The sequence below is a fragment of the Pristiophorus japonicus genome, chromosome 4 (assembly GCF_044704955.1).
Source record: "Pristiophorus japonicus isolate sPriJap1 chromosome 4, sPriJap1.hap1, whole genome shotgun sequence".
Taxonomy (NCBI): Eukaryota; Metazoa; Chordata; class Chondrichthyes; family Pristiophoridae; genus Pristiophorus; species Pristiophorus japonicus.
The window spans coordinates 152,287,262-152,307,770 of record NC_091980.1 but is presented as its reverse complement, the minus strand read 5'-3'; the positions used below and the strand labels follow the sequence as shown (position 1 = coordinate 152,307,770).

Below are 20,509 nucleotides of genomic sequence, written 5' to 3'. Positions count from 1 at the left end.
ACCATGACACCCAGGTCTCGTTGCACCTCCCCTTTTCCTAATCTGTCACCATTCAGATAATAGGCCGTCTGTTTTTACCACCAAAGTGGATAACCTCACATTTATTCACATTATACTTTATCTGCCATACATTTGCCCACTCACCTAACCTATCCAAGTCACTCTGCAGCCTCATAGCATCCTCCTCGCAGCTCACACTGCTACCCAACTTAGTGTCATCCACAAATTTGGAGATACTACATTTAATCCCCTCGTCTAAATCATTAATGTACAATGTAAACAGCTGGGGCCCCGCACAGAACCTTGCGGTACCCCACTAGTCACTGCCTGCCATTCTGAAAAGTACCCATTTATTCCTACTCTTTGCTTCCTGTCTGCCAACCAGTTCTCAATCCACGCCAGCACACTACCCCCAATCCCATGTGCTTTAACTTTGCACATTAATCTCGTGTGGGATCTTGTCTAAAGCCTTCTGAAAGTCCAGGTCCCTGGATCCAAAAAGTTAGTTTGCAGGTGCAGCAGGTAATCAGGAAGGCGAATGGAATGTTGGCCTTCATTGCGAGAGGGATGGAGTACAAAAGCAGGGAGGTCCTGCTGCAATTGTATAGGATATTGGTAAGGCCGCACCTGGAGTACTGCGTGCAGTTTTGGTCACCTTACTTAAGGAAGGATATACTGGCTTTGGAGGGTGTACAGAGACGATTCACTAGGCTGATTCCGGAGATGAGGGGGTTACCTTATGATTATAGATTGAGTAGACTGGGTCTTTACTCATTGGAGTTCAGAAGGATGAGGGGTGATCTTATAGAAACATTTAAAATAATGAAAGGGATAGACAAGATAGAGGCAGAGAGGTTGTTTCCATTGGTCGGGGAGACTAGAACTAGGGGGCACAGCCTCAAAATACAGGGGAGCCAATTTATAACCGAGTTGAGAAGGAATTTCTTCTCCCAGAGGGTTGTGAATCTGTGGAATTCTCTGCCCAAGGAAGCAGTTGAGTCTAGCTCATTGAATGTATTCAAGTCACAGATAGATAGATTTTTAACCAATAAGGGAATTAAGGGTTACGGGGAGCAGGCGGGTAAGTGGAGCTGAGTCCAGGGCCAGATCAGCCATGACCTTATTGAATGGCGGAGCAGGCTCGAGGGGCTAGATGGCCTACTCCTGTTCCTAATTCTTATGTTCTTAGGTCCAAATACACCACATCAACTGGTTCTCCCTTGTCCATTCTACTGGAAACATCCTCAAAAAATTCCAGAAGATTTGTCAAGCATGATTTCTCTTTCACAAATCCATGCTGACTTGGACCTATCATGTCACCTCTTTCCAAATGCGCTGCTATGACATCCTTAATAATTGATTCCATCAGTTTACCCACTACCGATGTCAGGCTGATAATTCCCTGTTTTCTCTCTCCCTCCTTTTTTTAAAAAAGTGGGGTTACATTGGCTACCCTCCACTCCATAGGAACTGATCCAGAGTCTATGGAATGTTGGAAAATGATTGTCAACGCATCCGCTATTTCCAAGGCCACCTCCTTAAGTACTCTGGGATGCAGTCCATCAGGCCCTGGGGATTTATCGGCCTTCAATTCCATCAATTTCCCGACTAATAAGGATTTCCTTCAGTTCCTCCTTCTTACTAGACTCTCTGACCCCTTTTATATCCGGAAAGTTGTTTGTGTCCTCCTTAGTGAATACCGAACCAAAGTACTTGTTCAATTGGTCTGCCATTTCTTTGTTCCCCATTATGACTTCCCCTGATTCTGACTGCAGGGGACCTACGTTTGTCTTTACTAACCTTTTTCTCTTTACATATCTATAGAAGCTTTTGCAGTCCATCTTAATGTTCTCTGCAAGCTTCCTCTCGTACTCTATTTTCCCTGCCCGAATCAAACCCTTTGTCCTCCTCTGCAGAGTTCTAAATTTCTCCCAGTCCCCAGGTTCGCTGCTATTTCTGGCCAATTTGTATGCCACTTCCTTGGCTTTAATACTATCCCTGATTTCCCTTGATAGCTACAGTTGAGTCAGCTTCCCTTTTTTATTTTTACACCAGACAGGAATGTACAATTGTTGTAATTCATCCATGCGGTCTCTAAATGTCTGACATTGCCCATCCACAGTCAACCCCTTAAGTATCATTAGCCAATCTATCCTAGCCAATTCACGCCTCATACCTTCAAAGTTACCCTTCTTTAAGTTCTGGACCATGGTCTCTGAATTAACTGTTTCATTCTCCATCCTAATGTAGAATTCCACCATATTATGGTCACTCTTCCCCAAGGGGCCTCGCACAATGAGATTGCTAATTAATCCTCTCTCATTACACAACACCCAGTCTAAGATGGCCTCCCCCCTAGTTGGTTCCTCGACATATTGGTCTAGAAAACCATCCCCCATCCCTTATGCACTCCAGGAAATCCTCCTCCACCGTATTGCTTCCAGTTTGGTCAGTGATTTTAAAATGCATATTAAAGTCACCCATGATAACTGCTGCACCGAGAGACTATTTCCATCCATTGCGCAAGTCCCAAAGGTCGCAGACTTCATCCCATACTATTTGATGGTCTCGCCTGCCAAAAACTGACCATCACTTTGTTGAAACCAGAATCATCCATGTCTACTGTCTCCTGGGTGAGCCATGTGCAGAGTCATGAATTGTGCATTCACATTCTCTCATCCAAGTCCCCGACCCCAAGCCCTGTCTGTGCTGAGTTAGCTGATCTCAACTTAAGTGGCTGTGCTGGCACTGGACCACTTGTGGGCTAAGGAAGGGAAAAGCCAGCCATGATCCTCACATTGGCGCTCAGTGATACCAGGTCCATGGGTTTGGGCGAGTGGGGAGTCCGGAAAGGCAGGCTAGTTTAAAAATATTCCACACAAAGTTAATATCTTACAATAAATCAGTGATCGTTAGCGATGCAAGCCGTGAGCAGAGAACAATCTTTTCAATGTTAGACAACTGAATAAGCTGCAGTTTAAGCATTGGGAGAGGGCAGAGAATTGACTGGGGGAATCCTGCTCCTTCCTCACCACCAAATGCCAACAGCGACTGCCCCAAGATCACACTGCCAGGGTTCAACACTCCCGTTGGTCCAGGACAGTGCTGCCAGCTCAGGGACTTACATGGGGCTGGATTGACATGCAGATACAGCAAGTGATCAGGAAGGCAAATGGAATGTTGGTCTTTATTGCAAAGGGGATGGAGTATAAAAGTAGGGAAGTCCTGCTACAAGGGTACAGAGCGTTGGCGAGACCACACCTGGAGTACTGCGTAGAGTTTTGGTCTCCTTATTTAAGGTTGGGATACACTTGCATCGGAGGCTGTTCAGAGAAGGTTCATCAGGTTGATTCCCGAGATGAAGGAGTTGTCATATGAAGAAAGGTTGAGCAGGTAGGGTCTGTACTCATTGGAATTTAGAAAAATGAGGTGATCTTATTGAAACGTATGTGATTCTGACGGGGCTTGACAGGGCAGATGCAGAGAGGATGCTTCCCCTTGTGGGGGGGATCTAGAATCAGAATAATGGGTCGCCCATTCAGAACTGAAATGAGGAGGAATTTCTTCTCAGAGGATTGTGAATCTTTGGAATTCTCTGCCCAGAGAGTTGAGGAGGCTGGATCATTGAATATATTTAAGGTGGAGATAGACAGATTTTTGAACAATAAGGGAGTGAAGGGTTATGGGGAGCGGGCAGGGAAGTGGAGCTGAGCCCATGATCAAACCAGCCATGATCATATTGAATGGCAGAGCAGGCTCGAGGGGCCAAATGGCTGACTCCTGCTCCTATTTCTTATGTTCTTATGTTCAGACAGGAATTAAAGCTGCAAAAAGATCACTGGTGCACACATCAGCAGAAGACACAACTCCTTTAACTACAAAGGCACTCGGCCACTTCCAGTGCTGTTGGTGAGCGAAAACAATGTTCACTTCATTTTTGTAAACTTCTTGGAAGGCAATGACAAACTCTCAGGCTCCTGATTAGCAGAGTGTGTGAACACACTCAAAGTTGTTCTTTCACCAGAGTTCCAGCCTGACTTACTTCAAGTGCCCTGTGAAATGATGTCCCCCCTCAAGGGTCCTTCTGTAGTGTGGGTGCCATTGCCTCACTGGCAGAACAGTTGCACAAACAGACAGGAAAGGAATGGGTCTCCACACTGACATACAAAGGTGAGAAAAGGTCTCGAAGACCAAACATTTGCTTTGGATTCCTACTTGGGGTGAATTTTATGCACGCACTACGGTGATTGGTTTGGCTTTGGGGGTGGAGGAGGAGACAGATATCAGCAACAAGCACGCCTAGTCAACAAGAGGAGACAGATACAGATTAAAGCTCCCAACAAGGAGCATTTACCCCAACCTCAGAAACCCAGAGAACGTTACTCCAGTCGGGGCAGCATTGGTACCCGGGGTGAAAGGACAACTTCCCAAGTGAGGCAACACACTGTGCTGACCAGGAGCGTGTAGATCTTTTTAGCTACACATCCTGTTGTGTTTCAAAGAGCAGCCACAGGCATGATGGGCCAAATGGCCTCCTTCTGTGCAGTAGAATGAATTTCTCCTTGCGATTGAAAGAAATGTGATAAATGACCATCAACACGGTCAATGGTATAAGGAAGCAGATGCAAGCTGCCAGTTTAAACAAAAGCTCACGCACAGCGCCTTCAACGTAGAAAATTGTCCCAAGGCACTTCTTAATCAAGACAAAAATCAACACCGAGCCAAAGATATTGAGGGCCGAAGAGGAGCATGGTCAAAGAGGTACGTATTACATAGTATTTACAGCACAGAAACAGGCCATTTGACCCAACAGGTCCATGTTCCAGAGGACCCTCCACCCACCCTTCTTCATCTAACTATCAATATAATCCTTCTATTCCTTTCCGCCTCAACATGGAAAATAGGTGCAGGAGTAGGCCATTCGGCCCTTCGAGCCTGCACCACCATTCAATAAGATCATGGCTGATCATTCCCTCAGTACCCCTTTCCTGCTTTCTCTCCATACCCCTTGATCCACTTAGCCGTAAGGGCCATATCTAACTCCCTCTTGAATATATCCAATGAACTGGCAACAACAACTCTCTGCGGCAGGGAATTCCGCAGTTTAATAACTCTGAGTGAAGAGGTTTCTCCTCATCTCAGTCCTAAATGGCCTACCCCTTATCCTGAGACCGTGTCCCCTGGTTCTGGACTTCCAACATCGGGAACATTCTTCCTGCATCTAACCTGTCCAGTCCCCTCAGAATTTCATACGTTTCTATGAGATCCCCTCTCATCCTTCTAAACTCCAGTGAATAAAGGCCCAGTTGATCCAGTCTCTCCTCATATGACAGCCCAGCCATCCCTGGAATCAGTCTGGTGAACCTTCGCTGCACTCCCTCAATAGCAAGAACGTCCTTCCTCAGAATAGGAGACCAAAACTGAACACACTATTCCAGGTGAGGCCTCACTAAGGCCCTGTACAACTACAATAAGACCTCCCTGCTTCGATATTCAAATCCCCTAGCTATGAAGGCCAACATGCCATTTGCCTTCTTCATCGCCTGCTGTACCTGCATGCCAACCTTCAATGACTGATGAACCATGACACCCAGGTCTCGTTGCACCTCCCCTTTTCCTAATCTGCCGCCATTCAGATAATATTCTGCCTTCGTGTTTTTGCCCCCAAAATGGATAATCTCACAATTATCCACATTATACTGCATCTGCCATGCATTTGCCCACTCACCTAACCTGTCCAAGTCACCCTGCAGCCTCTTAGCGTCCTCCTCACAGCTCACACAGCCACCCAGTTTAGTGTCATCTGCAAACTTGGAGATATTACACTCAATTCCTTCATCCAAATCATTAAATGTATATTGTAAAGCCCTGCGGCACTCCACTAGTCACTGCCTGCCATTCTGAAAAGGACCCGTTTATCCCGACTCTCTGCTTCCTGTCTGCCAACCAGTTCTCTATCCACGTCAGTATATTACCCCCAATACCATGTGCTTTGATTTTGCACACCAATCTCTTGTGTGGGACCTTGTCAAAAGCCTTTTGAAAGTCCAAATACACCACATCCACTGGTTCTCCCTTGTCCACTCTGCTAGTTACATCCTCAAAAAATTCCAGAAGATTCATCAAGCATGATTTCCCTTTCATAAATCCATGCCGACTTGGTCCGATCATGGACCAATAAGGGAATTAAGGGTTATGGGGAGGGGGCGGGTAAGTGGAGCTGAGTCCACGGCCAGATCAGCCATGATCTTGTTGAATGGCGGAGCAGGCTCGAGAGGCGAGATGGCCTACTCCTGTTCCTAATTCTTATGTCCTTATGTCACTGCTTTCCAAATGCGCTGCTATTTCATCCTTAATGAATGATTCCAACATTTTCCCCACTACCGATGTCAGCCTAACCGGTCTATAATTACCTGTTTTCTCTCTCCCTCCTTTTTTAAAAAGTGGTGTTACATTAGCTACCCTCCAGTCCATAGAAACTGATCCAGAGTCAATAGACTGTTGGAAAATGATCACCAATGCATCAACTATTTCAAGGGCCACTTCCTTAAGTACTCTGGGATGCAGACTATCAGGCCCCGGGGATTTATCAGCCTTCAATTCCATCAATTTCCCACCCAATAAAGATATCCTTCAGTTCCTCCTTCTCACTAGACCCACTGTCCCCTAGTACATTCGGAAGGTTATTCTGTCTTCCTTCGTGAAGACAGAACCAAAGTATTTGTTCAATTGGTCTGCCATTTCTTTGTTCCCCATTATAAATTCACCTGAATCCGACTGCAAGGGACCTACATTTGTTTTCACTAATCTTTTTCTCTTCACACATTTATAGAAGCTTTTGCAGTCAGTTTTTATGTTTCCTACAAGCTTCCTCTCGTACTCTATTTTCCCCCTCTTAATTAAACCCTGAGTCCTCCTCTGTTGAATTCTAAATTTCTCCCAGTCCTCAGATTTGTTACTTTTTCTAGCCAATTTATATGCCTCTTCCTTGGCTTTAACACTATCCTTAATTTAGTCACGGTTGAGCCACCTTCCCCGTTTTATTTTTAGTCCAGACAGGGATGTACAATTGCTGAAGTTCATCCATGTGATCTTTAAATGTTTGCCATTGCTTATCCACCGTCAACCCTTTAAGTATCCTTTGCCAGTCTATTCTAGCCAATTCACGCCTCATACCGCCGAAGTTACCTTTCCTTAAGTTCAGGACCCTAGTTTCCGAATTAACTGTGTCACTCTCCATCTTAATAAAGAATTCTACCATATTATGGTCACTCTTCCCCAAGGGGCCTCGCACAACAAGATTGCTAATTAGTCCCTTCTCGTTACACATCACCCAGTCGAGGATGGCCAGCTCTCTAGTTGGTTCCTCGACATATTGGTCGAGGAAACCATCCCTAATACACTCCAGGAAATCCTCCTTCACCGCATTACTACCAGTTTGGTTAGCCCAATCAATATGTAGATTAAAGTCGCCCATGATTACTGCTGTACCTCTATTGCACACATCCCTTATTTCTTGTTTGATGCTGTTCCCAACCTCACTACTACTGTTTGGTGGTCTGTACACAACTCTCACTAGCGTTTTCTGCCCTTTGGTATTCCGCAGCTCCACCCATACCGATTCCACATCATCCAGGCTAATGTCCCTCCTTACTATTGCATTAATTTCCTCTTTAACCAGCAACGACATCCCTCCTCCTTTTCCTCTCTGCCTATCCTTCCTAAATATTGAATACCCCTGGATGTTGAGTTCCCAGCCTTGGTCACCCTGGAGCCATGTCTCCGTGATGCCAATTACATCATATCCTTTAACTGCTGTCTGCGCAGTTAATTCGTCCACCTTATTCCGAATACTCCTCGCATTGAGGCACAGAGCCTTCAGGTTTGTCTTTTTAAACACACTTTGCCCCTTTAGAATTTTGCTGTAATGTGGCCCGTTTTGTTTTTTGCCTTGGGTTTCTCTGCCCTCCACTTTTATTATTCTCCTTTCTATCTTTTGCTTCTGCCTCCATTTTATTTTTCTGTGTCTCCCTGCATTGGTTCCCATCCCCCTGCCATGTTAGTTTAACTTCTCCCCAACAGCACTAGCAAACACTCCCCCTAGGACATTGGTTCCGGTCCTGCCCAGGTGCAGACCGTCCGGTTTGTACTGGTCCCATCTCCCCCAGAACTGGTTCCAATGTCCCAGGAATTTGAATCCCTCCCTTTTGCACCACTCCTCAAGCCACGTATTCACCTGAGCTATCCTGCGATTCCTACTCTGACTAGCACATGGCACTGGCAGCAATCCTGAGATTACTACTTTTGAGGTCCTACTTTGTAATTTAGCATCCAGCTCCCTAAATTCGTCTCGTAGGACCTCATCCCGTTTTTTACCTATATCGTTGGTACCTATGTGCACCACGACAACTGGCTGTTCACCCTCCCTTTTCAGAATGTCCTGCACCCGCTCCGAGACATCCTTGACCCTTGCACCAGGGAGGCAACATACCATCCTGCAGTCTCGGTTGCGGCCGCAGAAATGCCCATCTATTCCCCTTACAATTGAATCCCCTATCACTATCGCTCTCCCACTCTTTTTCCTGCCCTCCTATGCAGCAGTGCCAGCCACGGTGCCATGAACTTGGCTGCTGCTGCCCTCCCCTGATGAGTCATCCCCCTCAACAGTACCCAAAGCAGTGCATCTGTTTTGCAGGGGTATGACCGCCGGGGACCCATGCACTACCTTTCTTGCTCTTCCTGTTGGTCACCCATTTACTATCTGGCTGTGTGCCCTTTACCTGCGGTGAGACCAACTCACTAAACGTGCTATTCACGTCATTCTCAGCATCATGCATGCACCAGAATGAATCCACCCGCAGCTCTAGTGCCGCAATGCGATCTGTCAGGAGCTGGAGGCGGATACACTTCCCGCACACGTAGTCGTCAGGGACACCAGAAGCGTCCCTGACTTCCCACGTAGTACAGGAGGAGCATAACACGTGTCTGAGCTCTCCTGCCATGACTTAACCCCTAGATTAACTTAATTTGGCAACAAGTGTTTATCTAGCTTTCCCATAAGAGGTGAAGAGGCTGAAAGAATTCCAAGCATGTCAGCTGTGGCTCAGTGGGTAGCACTCTTGCCTCTGAGTCAGAAGGTTGTGGGTTCAAGTCCCACTCCAGAGACTTGAGCATATAATCCAGGCTGACACTCCCAGTGCAGTGCTGAGGGAGTGCTGCACTGTCGGAGGTGCTGTCTTTTGGATGAGACATTAAACCCCCGTCTGCTCTCTCAGGTGGATGTAAAAGATCCCATGGCACTATTGGAAAAACAGGGGAGTTCGCCCCAGTGTCCTGGCTAATATATTTTCCTCAACCAACATCACTAAAACAGATCATTTAGTCAAAATCATATTGCTGTTTGTGGGACTTGCTGTATACAAGTTGGCTGCCGTGATTCCTACATTATAACAGCGACTGCACTTCAAAAGTACTTCTTGACTGTAAGGCGTTTTGGGACATCGAGGTGTGAAAAGTGCTCCTCTTTTACTCTGTCTAAAGAGACAGCTGAAGGCACGGCCACCAATGGTGGGGTGAAGGGAGAGGGTCTTCACAAAGCAAACGGACGAGGCTGGTTATTGGTTTATGCAGAATCTCGATGGGACATGAACTTTTCACACACCACATGAGCAGCAGTTTGAAGGAAGCTGTCTGACCTTGGCCTCACTGTGGAGGGGACTTGGTAGGAGCTGGTTTAAGCCGGGCGGAACCTGCAAGTACAATAAATGCTTTTATCTTGTAACCAGAGCTGTGCCCAACGGGAAGTAATCTTTGAAAACATGTTCAGAATGTGCCGGAGGCAAACCATGAATCAACATGCTGTCACAGGTCACTTAGTGGAGTCATCATATTTACAAGTGAGTGAGTTACCACCACCCTCCTCCTCATAGCTTCCAAGACACAGAGTGGCACCATCGGGTATTAATAAGTTACACAATAAAGTTTCTCCCTCCCACGTCAGCAAGTCCGTCACAGATCCTCTTTGTACAAAGGAACATGACATGCAATCAGTCTCGCATGGGACATGGACTCACCCGCACACCTGCTCCAGGTACTGACAGCTCAAACCTATGTGGTTCCAGACTTTATCCGTTAAGTTTGCTGATTACACCCAAGGCGAGAATAAAAGTGGTATAATTGGCATCAGCTCCACGTGTGAGGGGGGAAAATCGGCTTGGGTTCTAATTCTATCTAGTGGCTACTGTGATGGATGTCAGGCCTGGACTTCACTGTGATGCCCACTGTTGTTAAATAGCCTGCCAATGCAGTTGAGGCTCACACGTGAAGAACGATCGCTTGTGCAAGGTACGCGAGAGCCTCTATTACTGTATTCGCAGTACCTCAGTCGGCATCACGGCGAGGTCCAGTGCTCGCACAACCTGTATCTGTGGGCTGTGGCACAGTATCGAGCAGCAACAGGAAAGGGAGAGTGGGAGGGAGACCTTTCCTCAAACATGTGCATTCAAAGTTCCCATCATACCAAGCATTGGGTAATGGCCATTTTATATCCACCACAAAATAGCCAGAAAGTTGCCCGAGCATAGAGGTGCCTGGGGATGGGTGGGACAGAACAAAGCACAGTCCTACTGTACACAATGCAACAAAGAACCAGGAAAGGAGGTAGAGCCTAAACTGAATGAAGGGACACAGAGATGGGGTAAGGTAGAGACACGTAAATACTAAAGCAGAGGCAACACTGAACTTGTACAATACAGTAGGCTGCAGTTGGTATTGTGTACAAACTAATCCCACTGTCCCACTCTCTACCCATAACCCTGTATTAATCCCAAACAAATCCAACTGCCCCTCTCTCTCCCCCCATAGCCCTGTACCCATCCTAAACTAATCCCACTGGCCCTCTCTCTCCCCACAGCCCTGTACCCATCCTAAACTAATCCCACTGGCCCTCTCTCTCCCCACAGCCCTGCACCCATCCCAAACTAATCCCACCGCCTCTCTCTCCACATAGCCCTGTACCCATCCCAAACTAATCCCACTGCCCCTCTCTCTCCCCATAGCCCTGTACCCATCCCAAACTAATCCCACTGCCCCTCTCTCTCCCCATAGCCCTGTACCCATCCCAAACTAATCCCACTGCCTCTCTCCCCATAGCCCTGTACCCATCCCAAACTAATCCCACCGCCTCTCTCTCCACATAGCCCTGTATCCATCCCAAACTTATCCCACTGCCCCACTCTCTCCCCATAGCCCTGTATTAGTACTCTGGGATGCAGACTATCAGACCCTAGGGATTTATCGGCCTTCAATCCCATCAATTTCCCTAACACAATTTGCTGACTATTAAGGATTTCCTTCAGTTCCTCCTTCTCGCTAGACCCTCGTTCCCCAAGTATTTCCGGAAGGTTATTTGTGGCTTCCTTAGTGAAAACAGAACCAAAGTTTTTGTTCAATTGGTCTGCCATTTCTTTGTTCCCCATTATCACTTCACCTAATTCTGACTGCAAGGGACCTACATTTGTCTTCACTAATCTTTTTCTCTTCACGTATCTGTAGACGCTTTTGCAGTCAGTTTTTATGTTCCCTGCAAGCTTACTCTCATATTCTATTTCCCCCCTCCTAATTAAACCCTTTTGTCCTCCTCTGCTGAATTCTAAATTTCTCCCAGTCCTCAGATTTGCTGCTTTTTTGGCCAATTTATATGCCTCTTCCTTGGAATTAACACTATCCCTAATTTCCCTTGTTAGCCACGGTTGAGCCACCTTCCCCGTTTTATTTTTACGCCAGACAGGGATGTACAATTGTTGAAGTTCATCCATGTGATCTTTAAATGTCTGCCATTGCCTATCCACCATCAACCCTTTAAGTATCATTCGCCAGTCTATCCTAACCAATTCATGTCTCATACCGTCGAAGTTATCTTTCTTTAAGTTCAGGACCCTAGTCTCTGTATTAACTGTGTCACTCTCCATCTTAATGAAGAATTCTACCATATTATGGTCACTCTTCCCCAAGAGACCCCGCACAACAAGATTGCAGTCGGATTCAGGTGAAATTATAATGGGGAACAAAGAAATGGCAGACCAACTGAACCAATACTTCGGTTCTGTCTTCACGAAGGAAGACTCAAATAACCTTCCGAAGGTACAAAGGGACAGTGGGTCCAGTGAGAAGGGGGAACTGAAGGATATCCTTAGTAGGCCGGAAATTGTATTAGGGAAATTAATTGGATTGAAGGCCGATAAATCCCCGGGGCCTGATAGTCTGCATCTCAGAGTGCTCAAGGAAGAGGCCCTAGAAATAGTGGATGCATTGGTGGTCATTTTCCAACAATCCATCGACTCTGGATCAGTTCCCATGGACTGGAGGGTAGCTAATGTAACACCACTTTTTTTTTTTAAAAAAAGGAGGGAGAGAAAACGGGTAATTATAGACCGGTTAGCTTGACATCGGTGATGGGGAAGATGTTGGAATTGATCATGAAGGACGAAATAGCAGCGCATTTGGAAAGCAGTGACAGGATTGGATCAAGTCAGCATGGATTTATGAAAGGGAAATCATGCTTGACGAATCTTCTGGAATTTTTTGAGGATGTAACTAGTAGAGTGGACAAGGGAGAACCAGTGGATGTGGAGTATTTGAACTTTCAGAAGGCTTTTGACAAGGTTCCACACAAGAGATTGGTGTGCAAAGTCAAAGCACATGGTATTGGGGGTAATATACTGACGTGGATAGGGAACTGGTTGGCAGACAGGAAGCAGAGAGTCGGGATAAACGGATCCTTTTCAGAATGGCAGGCAGTGACTAGTGGACTGCCGCAGGGCTCAGTGCTGGGACCCTAGCTCTTTACAATATACATTAACGATTTGGATGAAGGAATTGAATGTAATATCTCCAAGTTTGCAGATGACACTAAACTGGGTGGCGGTGTGAGCTGTGAGGAGGACGCTAAGAGGCTGCAGGGTGACTTGGACAAGTTAGGTGAGTGGGCAAATGCATGGCAGATGCAGTATAATGTGGATAAATGTGAGATTATCCATTTTGGGGGCAAAAACACGAAGGCAGAATATTATCTGAATGGCAGATTAGGAAAAGGGGAGGTGCAACGAGACCTGGGTGTCATGGTTCATCAGTCAAAGTGGGCACGCAGGTAGAGCAGGCGGTGAAGAAGGCAAATGGTATGTTGGCCTTCATAGCTAGGGGATTTGAATATCGAAGCAGGGAGGTCTTACTGCAGTTGTACAGGGCCTTAGTGAGGCCTCACCTGGAATATTGTGTTCAGTTTTGGTCTCCTAGTCTGAGGAAGGACATTCTTGCTATTGAGGGAGTGCAGTGAAGGTTCACCAGACTGATTCCCGGGATGGCAGGACTGGCATATGAAGAAAGACTGGATCGACTAGGCTTATACTTACTGGAATTTAGAAGAATGAGAGGGGATCTCATAGAAACATTTAAAATTATGACGAGATTGGACAGGTTAGATGCAGGAAGAATGTTCCCGATGTTGGGGAAGTCCAGAACCAGGGGACATAGTCTTAGGATAAGGGATAGGCCATTTAGGACTGAGATGAGGAGAAACTCTTTCACCCAGAGAGTTCTTAACCTGTGGAATTCTCTGCCGCAGAGAGTTGTTGATGCTAGTTCACTGGATATATTGAAGAGGGAGTTAGATTTGGCTCTTACAGTGAAGGGGATCAAGGGGTATGGAGAGAAAGCAGGAAAGGGGTACTGAAGGAATGATCAGCCATGATCTTATTGAATGGTGGTGCAGGTTCGAAGGGCCGAATGGCCTACTCCTGCACCTATTTTTATATGTTTCTATCCCCTCTCATTACACAATACCCAGTCTAGGATGGCCAGCTCTCGAGTTGATTCCTCGACATATTGGTCGAGAAAACCATCCCTAATACACTCCAGGAAATCCTCCTCCACTGTATTGCTACCAGTTTGGTTAGCCCAATCTATATGTAGATTAAAGTCACCCATGCTAACTGCTGTACCTTTATTGCACGCATCCCTAATTTCCTGTTTGATGCCATCCCCAACCTCACTACTACTGTTTGGTGGCCTGTACATAACTCCCACTAGCGTTTTCTGTCTTTTGGTGTTCCGCACCTCTACCCATACAGATTCCACCTCATCCCCGCTAATCTCCTCTTTAACCAGCAACGCTACTCCACCTCCTTTTCCTTTCTGTCTATCCTTCCTGAATATTGAATACCCCTGGATGTTGAGTTCCCAGCCTTGGTCACCCTGGAGCCATGTCTCCATAATGCCAATTACATCATATCTGTTTACCGCTATCTGCGCAGTTAATTCATCCACCTTATTCCGAATGCTTTTCGCATTGAGACACAGAGCCTTCAGGCTTGTTTTTTTAAAAAACACTCTTTGTCCTTTTAGAATTATGCTGTAATGTGGCCCTTTTGGATTATTGTCTTTGATTTTTCTACCCTCCACTTTTACTTTTCTCCTTTCTACCTTTTGCTTGTAACTAGTAGAGTGGATAAGGGAGAACCAGTGGATGTGGTGTATTTGGACTTTCAAAAGGTTTTTGACAAGGTCCCACACAAGAGATTAGTGTACAAAATTAAGGCAACTGGTATTGGGGGTAATGTATTGATATGGATAGAGAACTGGTTGGATAGGAAGCAAAAAGTGGGAATAAACGGGTCCTTTTCAGAATGGCAGGCAGTAACTACTGGGGTGTCGCAAGGTTCAGTGCTGGGACCCCAGCTATTTATAATATACATTAATGATTTAGACAAAGGAATTGAATGTAATATCTCCAAGTTTTCAGATGACACTAAGCTGGGTGGCGGTGTGAGCTGTGAGGAGGATGCCAAGAGGCTGCAGGGTGACTTGGACAGGTTGGGTGAATGGGCAAATGCATGGAAGATGCACTATAATGTGGATAAACGTGAGGTTATCCACTTTGGTGGCAAAAACAGGAAGGCAGATTATCTGATTGGTGACAGATTAGGAAAAGGGGAGGTGCAACGAGACCTGGATGTCATGGTACATCAGTCATTGAAAGTGGGCATGCAGGTACATCAGGCGGTGAAGGCGGCAATGGTATGTTGGCCTTCATAGCTAGGGGATTTGAGTATAGGAGCAGGGAGGTCTTACTGCAGTTGTACAGGGCCTTGGTGAGACCTCACCTTGAATATTGTGTGCAGTTTTGGTCTCCTAATCCGAGAAAGGGCGTGCTTGCTATTGAGGGAGTGCAACGAAGGTTCACCAAATTAATTCCCGGGATGGCAGGACAGACATATGAAGAAAGACTGGATCGACTAGGCTTATACTCACTGGAATTTAGAAGAATGAGAGGGGGTCTCATAGAAACATTTAAAATTATGACGAGATTGGACAGGTTAGATGCAGGAAGAATGTTCCCGATTTTGGGGAAGTCCAGAACCAAGGGACATAGTCTTAGGATAAGGGGTAGGCCATTTAGGAGTGAGATGAGGAGAAACTCTTTCACCCAGAGTGGTGAACCTGTGGAATTCTCTACCACAGAAAATTGTTGAGTCCAGTTCGTTGGATATATTCAAGAGGGAGTTAGATGTGGCCTTTACGGCTAAAGGGAACAGGGGGTATGGAGAAAAGGCAGGGTTGGGGTACTGAAGTTGTATGATCAGTCACGATCTTATTGAATGGCGGTGCAGGCTTGAAGGGCCGAATGGCCTACTCCTGCACCTACTTTCTATGTTTCTATCAATCTCACTGCTGTACTCTCTCCATAGCTCTATCTTTAATGGCTTCAATCATTTATCTTGTTTTCCCTTAACAAATGCAAGTGCTTCCTGTAGCAAGACAATCCCCAACACTTGCGTACACATTTCTAGCCCCTCTTTTTGCTCTGGGAGGATTTTAAATCGATGACCCCTTCTCATCGACTCAGCCAGAGTGAATAGCCTTTCCCTATTCATGAACTCTGCATCATTATAAAAACATCCATTAAATCCCCTTAGCATTTTGTGCTCCAGTGGAAATAGTTCCTGTAGCTTACGTCTCTCCTCAGCTTTAATTTCTCACCCTTGGCCCCTCGAAATGAGGGCTTAGTCATGGAGAGACTTGAAAATGAACGTTTTGACTGGAGCTGGGAGGTTAATGGGTAACCTGGTGTATTCCTTTGGCTGGCAGAAGGGTAGAAGTCATCCATTCAGGATCACACAAGAATTGCTGTGCTTGAGACAAGAATGCTTCATCAAATTATAATTGTTTTGCACCTTCAATGGTATGTAACGCTTCAAAATGAGTTTTCTGAAATTAAATGAGCAATAATATAGTTTCATCTGAAATGAAAACCTTGTTTTCATAACAGTTGATGTAATTCACGTACCCAACCTATTAATCAGGTTCAAGCAATAGATGTTGACAAATCAATGTATGCACCACAAGCCATTAAATTATCCATTTACAGGCTGAGCGTCTAAAATCCGGACATCGCGCTGATCTGTGGAGGGGCTGTCCAGAATCCGGAAAAATTTCCAAAATCCGGACATTAGTAAAAATAAACTGATTACCACTGCGAGTTGGGCCGAGGGGGTGGGGGGAAACTGTCATTACAGGTTGAAAGACTTTTGGGACGGTTGAACGAGGTAGTATCGGCAATAAGGGGGCTCACCCAGGCTGTCCATAATGCGAGAAGCGCTTTCCACTCTGCATCAAATCAAGGTTTGATCCTGAGGCTGAGGTTGACTACAAAGAGCCCGGGCATTCCACTATGGCACATTTTGGCTGTGTCCCTGTTGTAGCCTAGCATCAAGAAATGCTGTGCCGGAAAAGAAAGATTACACCTGGGGGTACAGGGGGCAAGGAAGTAGAAGTCTGCAACTACGGGCACGCGCGCGGTAGCCACATCTACTGGGGCAGGATTGGTGCAGAGGGCTAAGGAAGAGGATAGAGTAACTGTTGTTTTTTGGTTGCTTAAATGATTGTAAAGTTTGCCATGGTTTTGAATAATGTTTTTAAAGTTATGAAGGTTTAAAGATAAGTAAAGTCAAGCTGTGCTGTACAAATATTTAATAAACATTTTCATTTTGGACTTTTAACCTGACTCCTACATTAATAAATATTGCATGATAACCAGACTCAACATGTAAAATGGCCTCACCGCTACTGGTTGAAATGGTACAGGGGCAGGTTCCAGTACTAAGGTGTTCATGGATCCCGCCTTGCTCTGGGTCACTGATGAATGCAACGAAGGACCATGGTGCATATATCAGTGACCTTCAACCAGCCTGGATCCATCAACAACTCAGTCTTATTGTCCACCTAAGCACTCCAACACGCCATTAAAACATACAAGATTTGTGGTAGGAATACTTAATAAACATAAGGTTATGTCCACCCTAGCATTCCAACATTGCTTTGAAATAGAAAAGATTTGTGGTGGTAACATTTAATATAAATTATTTATTTTCCAACTAAGCACTCCAATGCTCCATAAAAACATAAAAGATTTGTGGTGGGATTATTTTTTTTTCCAATGTAATGTTGCACCTTTAATAGAGATCGCTGCTGCTTGCCTCTGAGCCTGGAGTGTCTTGCACTGTGCTTTGTGTGCAGACCTTGAGCCTGGGCTAGCAGTGGGCCGTGTGGGAGGGGGGCCTTGGGCCTGGGCTAGTAGTGGGCTGTGTGGGAGGGGGGCCTTGGGCCTGGGCTAGTAGTGGGCCGTGTGGGAGGGGGACCTTGGGCCTGGGCTAGTAGTGGGCCGTGTGGGAGGGGGACTCTGGGCCTGGGCTAGCAGTGGGCCGTGTGGGAGGGGGACCTTGGGCCTGGGCCAGCAGTGGCTGCATTCGATATCCAGGAGAGTGGGGAGAAGGCTGCACTAGATACAAGACTTGGATTGGTATGCTGATTCTTCATTTTTGGATGTTTATAAAGGTTTCCCTCAACTATTTGGAGTATTTTGGGCCGTGAGGACATCGACGGTAAGTATTTTTTTCCCCCATCATTCTTTTTTCATCGCAGGAGCATCAATATGGGTAAGTTTATAATTATTTTTTATTTTCTACCTGCTTATAGCTAAAATTAGATTTTTAAATTACCTTAAAGTTGAATTGTAAGCTAAATGGAAGTCCCTTCGGCCAAGGATAGCAGCGGGCTGGCACGAATTCTCTAACGGCAGGTAAGGGTTTTTCCTACAGTGCTTCTGGGGTCTCTGCGCCGTTTTTAAACATTTTGTTGGTGGGGAAAGTTTGCCGTATGCATAGAAATGGCACAGAACCTTCTTTTACAGGTACACCAGCGCTAGAACGTTTGGCGCCAAGTAGTAGACGCCGGCGCCCCGACATTGAAGAATCTTTGGACTGAGCTTTGGCGCCAAAAAATTCACTGGGTGCCGAAAAAACGGTGCCCAGTGTTGGGCAAAATTGGAGCCACAGAACTGTTAATTTGGCCAAGATTAGAATGCTTGGAAACTAGGCCATCGACATGTCCTGAAAAGGATTACAGGATTGTGTTTACTACATACAGGCAGGATGCAGTACCCAGAGACAGTCGGCTGGGCTGTGTCAGCAGGACTGGCTTTTGGAGGCTACATAGGCCGAGGAACTGAAGAGAAGTTTGGTCGCATTTGAATCGAGTACAATCCGAATATGGTATGGTGTTCAACAACAGATTTGAAGGAAAACATAGAAAACAGCCCAATGTGCAAGGGTTTTCAGGAGAGCCACACGCGATATCGGAGCAAGACAGTTCAGGAGAGGAACCACCTTATTCTCCCAAAACAGCACTTGATCAATCCTTCGGCCTTGAGTTGCACTCACGAGAAAAAAGTTGTAAAAGACTTTCTGTCTAGTGTCTACTGTCGTGTCTGCATATCAAATTAAATTCTTTAAAATTAGAAAGTGTCTTGCTTGATCCTTGGCCTTTTGTATGTTAAATGAGAGAGGAGAAATGTACGCAAACTAAACAGTTCCTCCCCTTCTCCAACTGTGGCAACACTAGACGGCCTTCCTTCAGCCCCTCCCAGCATTCCAATCCTCGAGCGCTCCTACCAGTGAATCAATAAAACATGCTGGCAGAAGACAGTGCAGCCAGTGTGCACCTCACGCACTAGAATCTTGCTCACTATGACTGTAGCGACCCCAACAATACTTGGGCACCAGTGTCCGCTGGTAACAGGAAGAGCATTGTATGAATCGGCTGTTCCCAGGGGATTGTATTTCCTTACCTGAGGGTGCCATTCTCGCCCTTATCGAGGCTGGTGAATCGGCTATACAGGCGGGTGATCTGGCTATGAGAGACTGTTGAAGGAAAAACAATGAGAAATCAGATGGAGCTGGGGATGAGCAGGTTAGAATGCTGTCCTTCCCACCTCAGTGACAGGGCACCTGCTGACTGCCCCGTATCAAACCAGCCTCAATCACGCTCCACTGCACATGGACCAACACAAGGCAGCCCCCACACGCAGCCCCGCAAACACACACTCACTCTCCCCACCACACCCCCCCCACAAAACCTCTCTCTCCCGCCACCACCCCACACACCCTCACCCCCTCTACCCACCCACACATACACACCCTCTCCCCACCCACCCCACACACACACCCTCTCCCCACCCCCCCCCACACACACACACACACCCACTCCCCCACCCACACACACGCTCTCTTCCCCCCCCCCCCCACACGCATTCGCTCTCCACCCCCCCACACGCACTCTGTCTCCCTCCCCACACGCGCTCGGTCTCCCTCCCACACGCGCTCGCTCTCCACCCCCCCATACGCACACGCTCTGCCCTTCCACCCCCCCACACGCGCTCGCTCCCCCTCGCTTGCCCCCCCTCCACACGCGCTCGCCCCCCCCCTCCACACGCGCTCGCCCCCCCCTCCACACGCGCTCACCCCCCTCCACACGCGCTCGCTTCCCCCCCTCCACACGCGCTCGCTTCCCCCCCTCCACCCCCCCGCCCAATCTCTCTCTTCCCCCCTCGCCTCGCCCTCTCTCCCCCACTGCCCCCTCTCGGTCTCTCTCCCACCGCCCTCTCGCGCGCGCACTGGCGCACTCGCCCCCTCCCCCCCCCTCTCTCTCTTCCTCTCCCCTTCACACACACACACACACACTCTCTCTCTCTCTCCCCCTTCACACACACACTCTCTCTCTCTCTCTCTCTCTCTCGCCCCCCCTTCACACACACTCTCTCTCTCTCTCTCTCCCCCCCTTCACACACACACACTCTCTCTCTCTCTCCTTCACACACACTCTCTCTCTCTCTCTCTCTCTCTCTCGCCCCCCCCTTCACACACACTCTCTCTCTCTCTCTCTCTCCCCCCCTTCACACACACACACTCTCTCTCCTTCACACACACTCTCTCTCTCTCTCTCTCTCTCTCCCCCTACACACACACACTCTCTCTCTCCCCCCCTACACACACACACACACTCTCTCTCTCTCTCTCTCTCTCTTCCCCCCCTACACACACACACTCTCTCTCTCTCTCCCCCCCCTACACACACACACTCTCTCTCTCTCTCTCTCTCTCTCTCTCTCCCCCCCTAC

The 20,509-nt window shown here is 47.1% G+C and overlaps 1 protein-coding gene across 1 annotated transcript in view; it reads right to left on the bottom strand.

The window, feature by feature from the left end:
• chp1 (calcineurin-like EF-hand protein 1) overlaps nt 1-20,509 on the bottom strand; it is a 38,626-nt gene that overhangs the window by 17,703 nt on the left and 414 nt on the right. Inside the window, exon 2 of the mRNA XM_070878651.1 lies at nt 19,181-19,253. Within this exon, the coding sequence (XP_070734752.1) occupies nt 19,181-19,253 (73 nt within the window). The remainder of the gene's footprint in view (nt 1-19,180; nt 19,254-20,509) is intronic.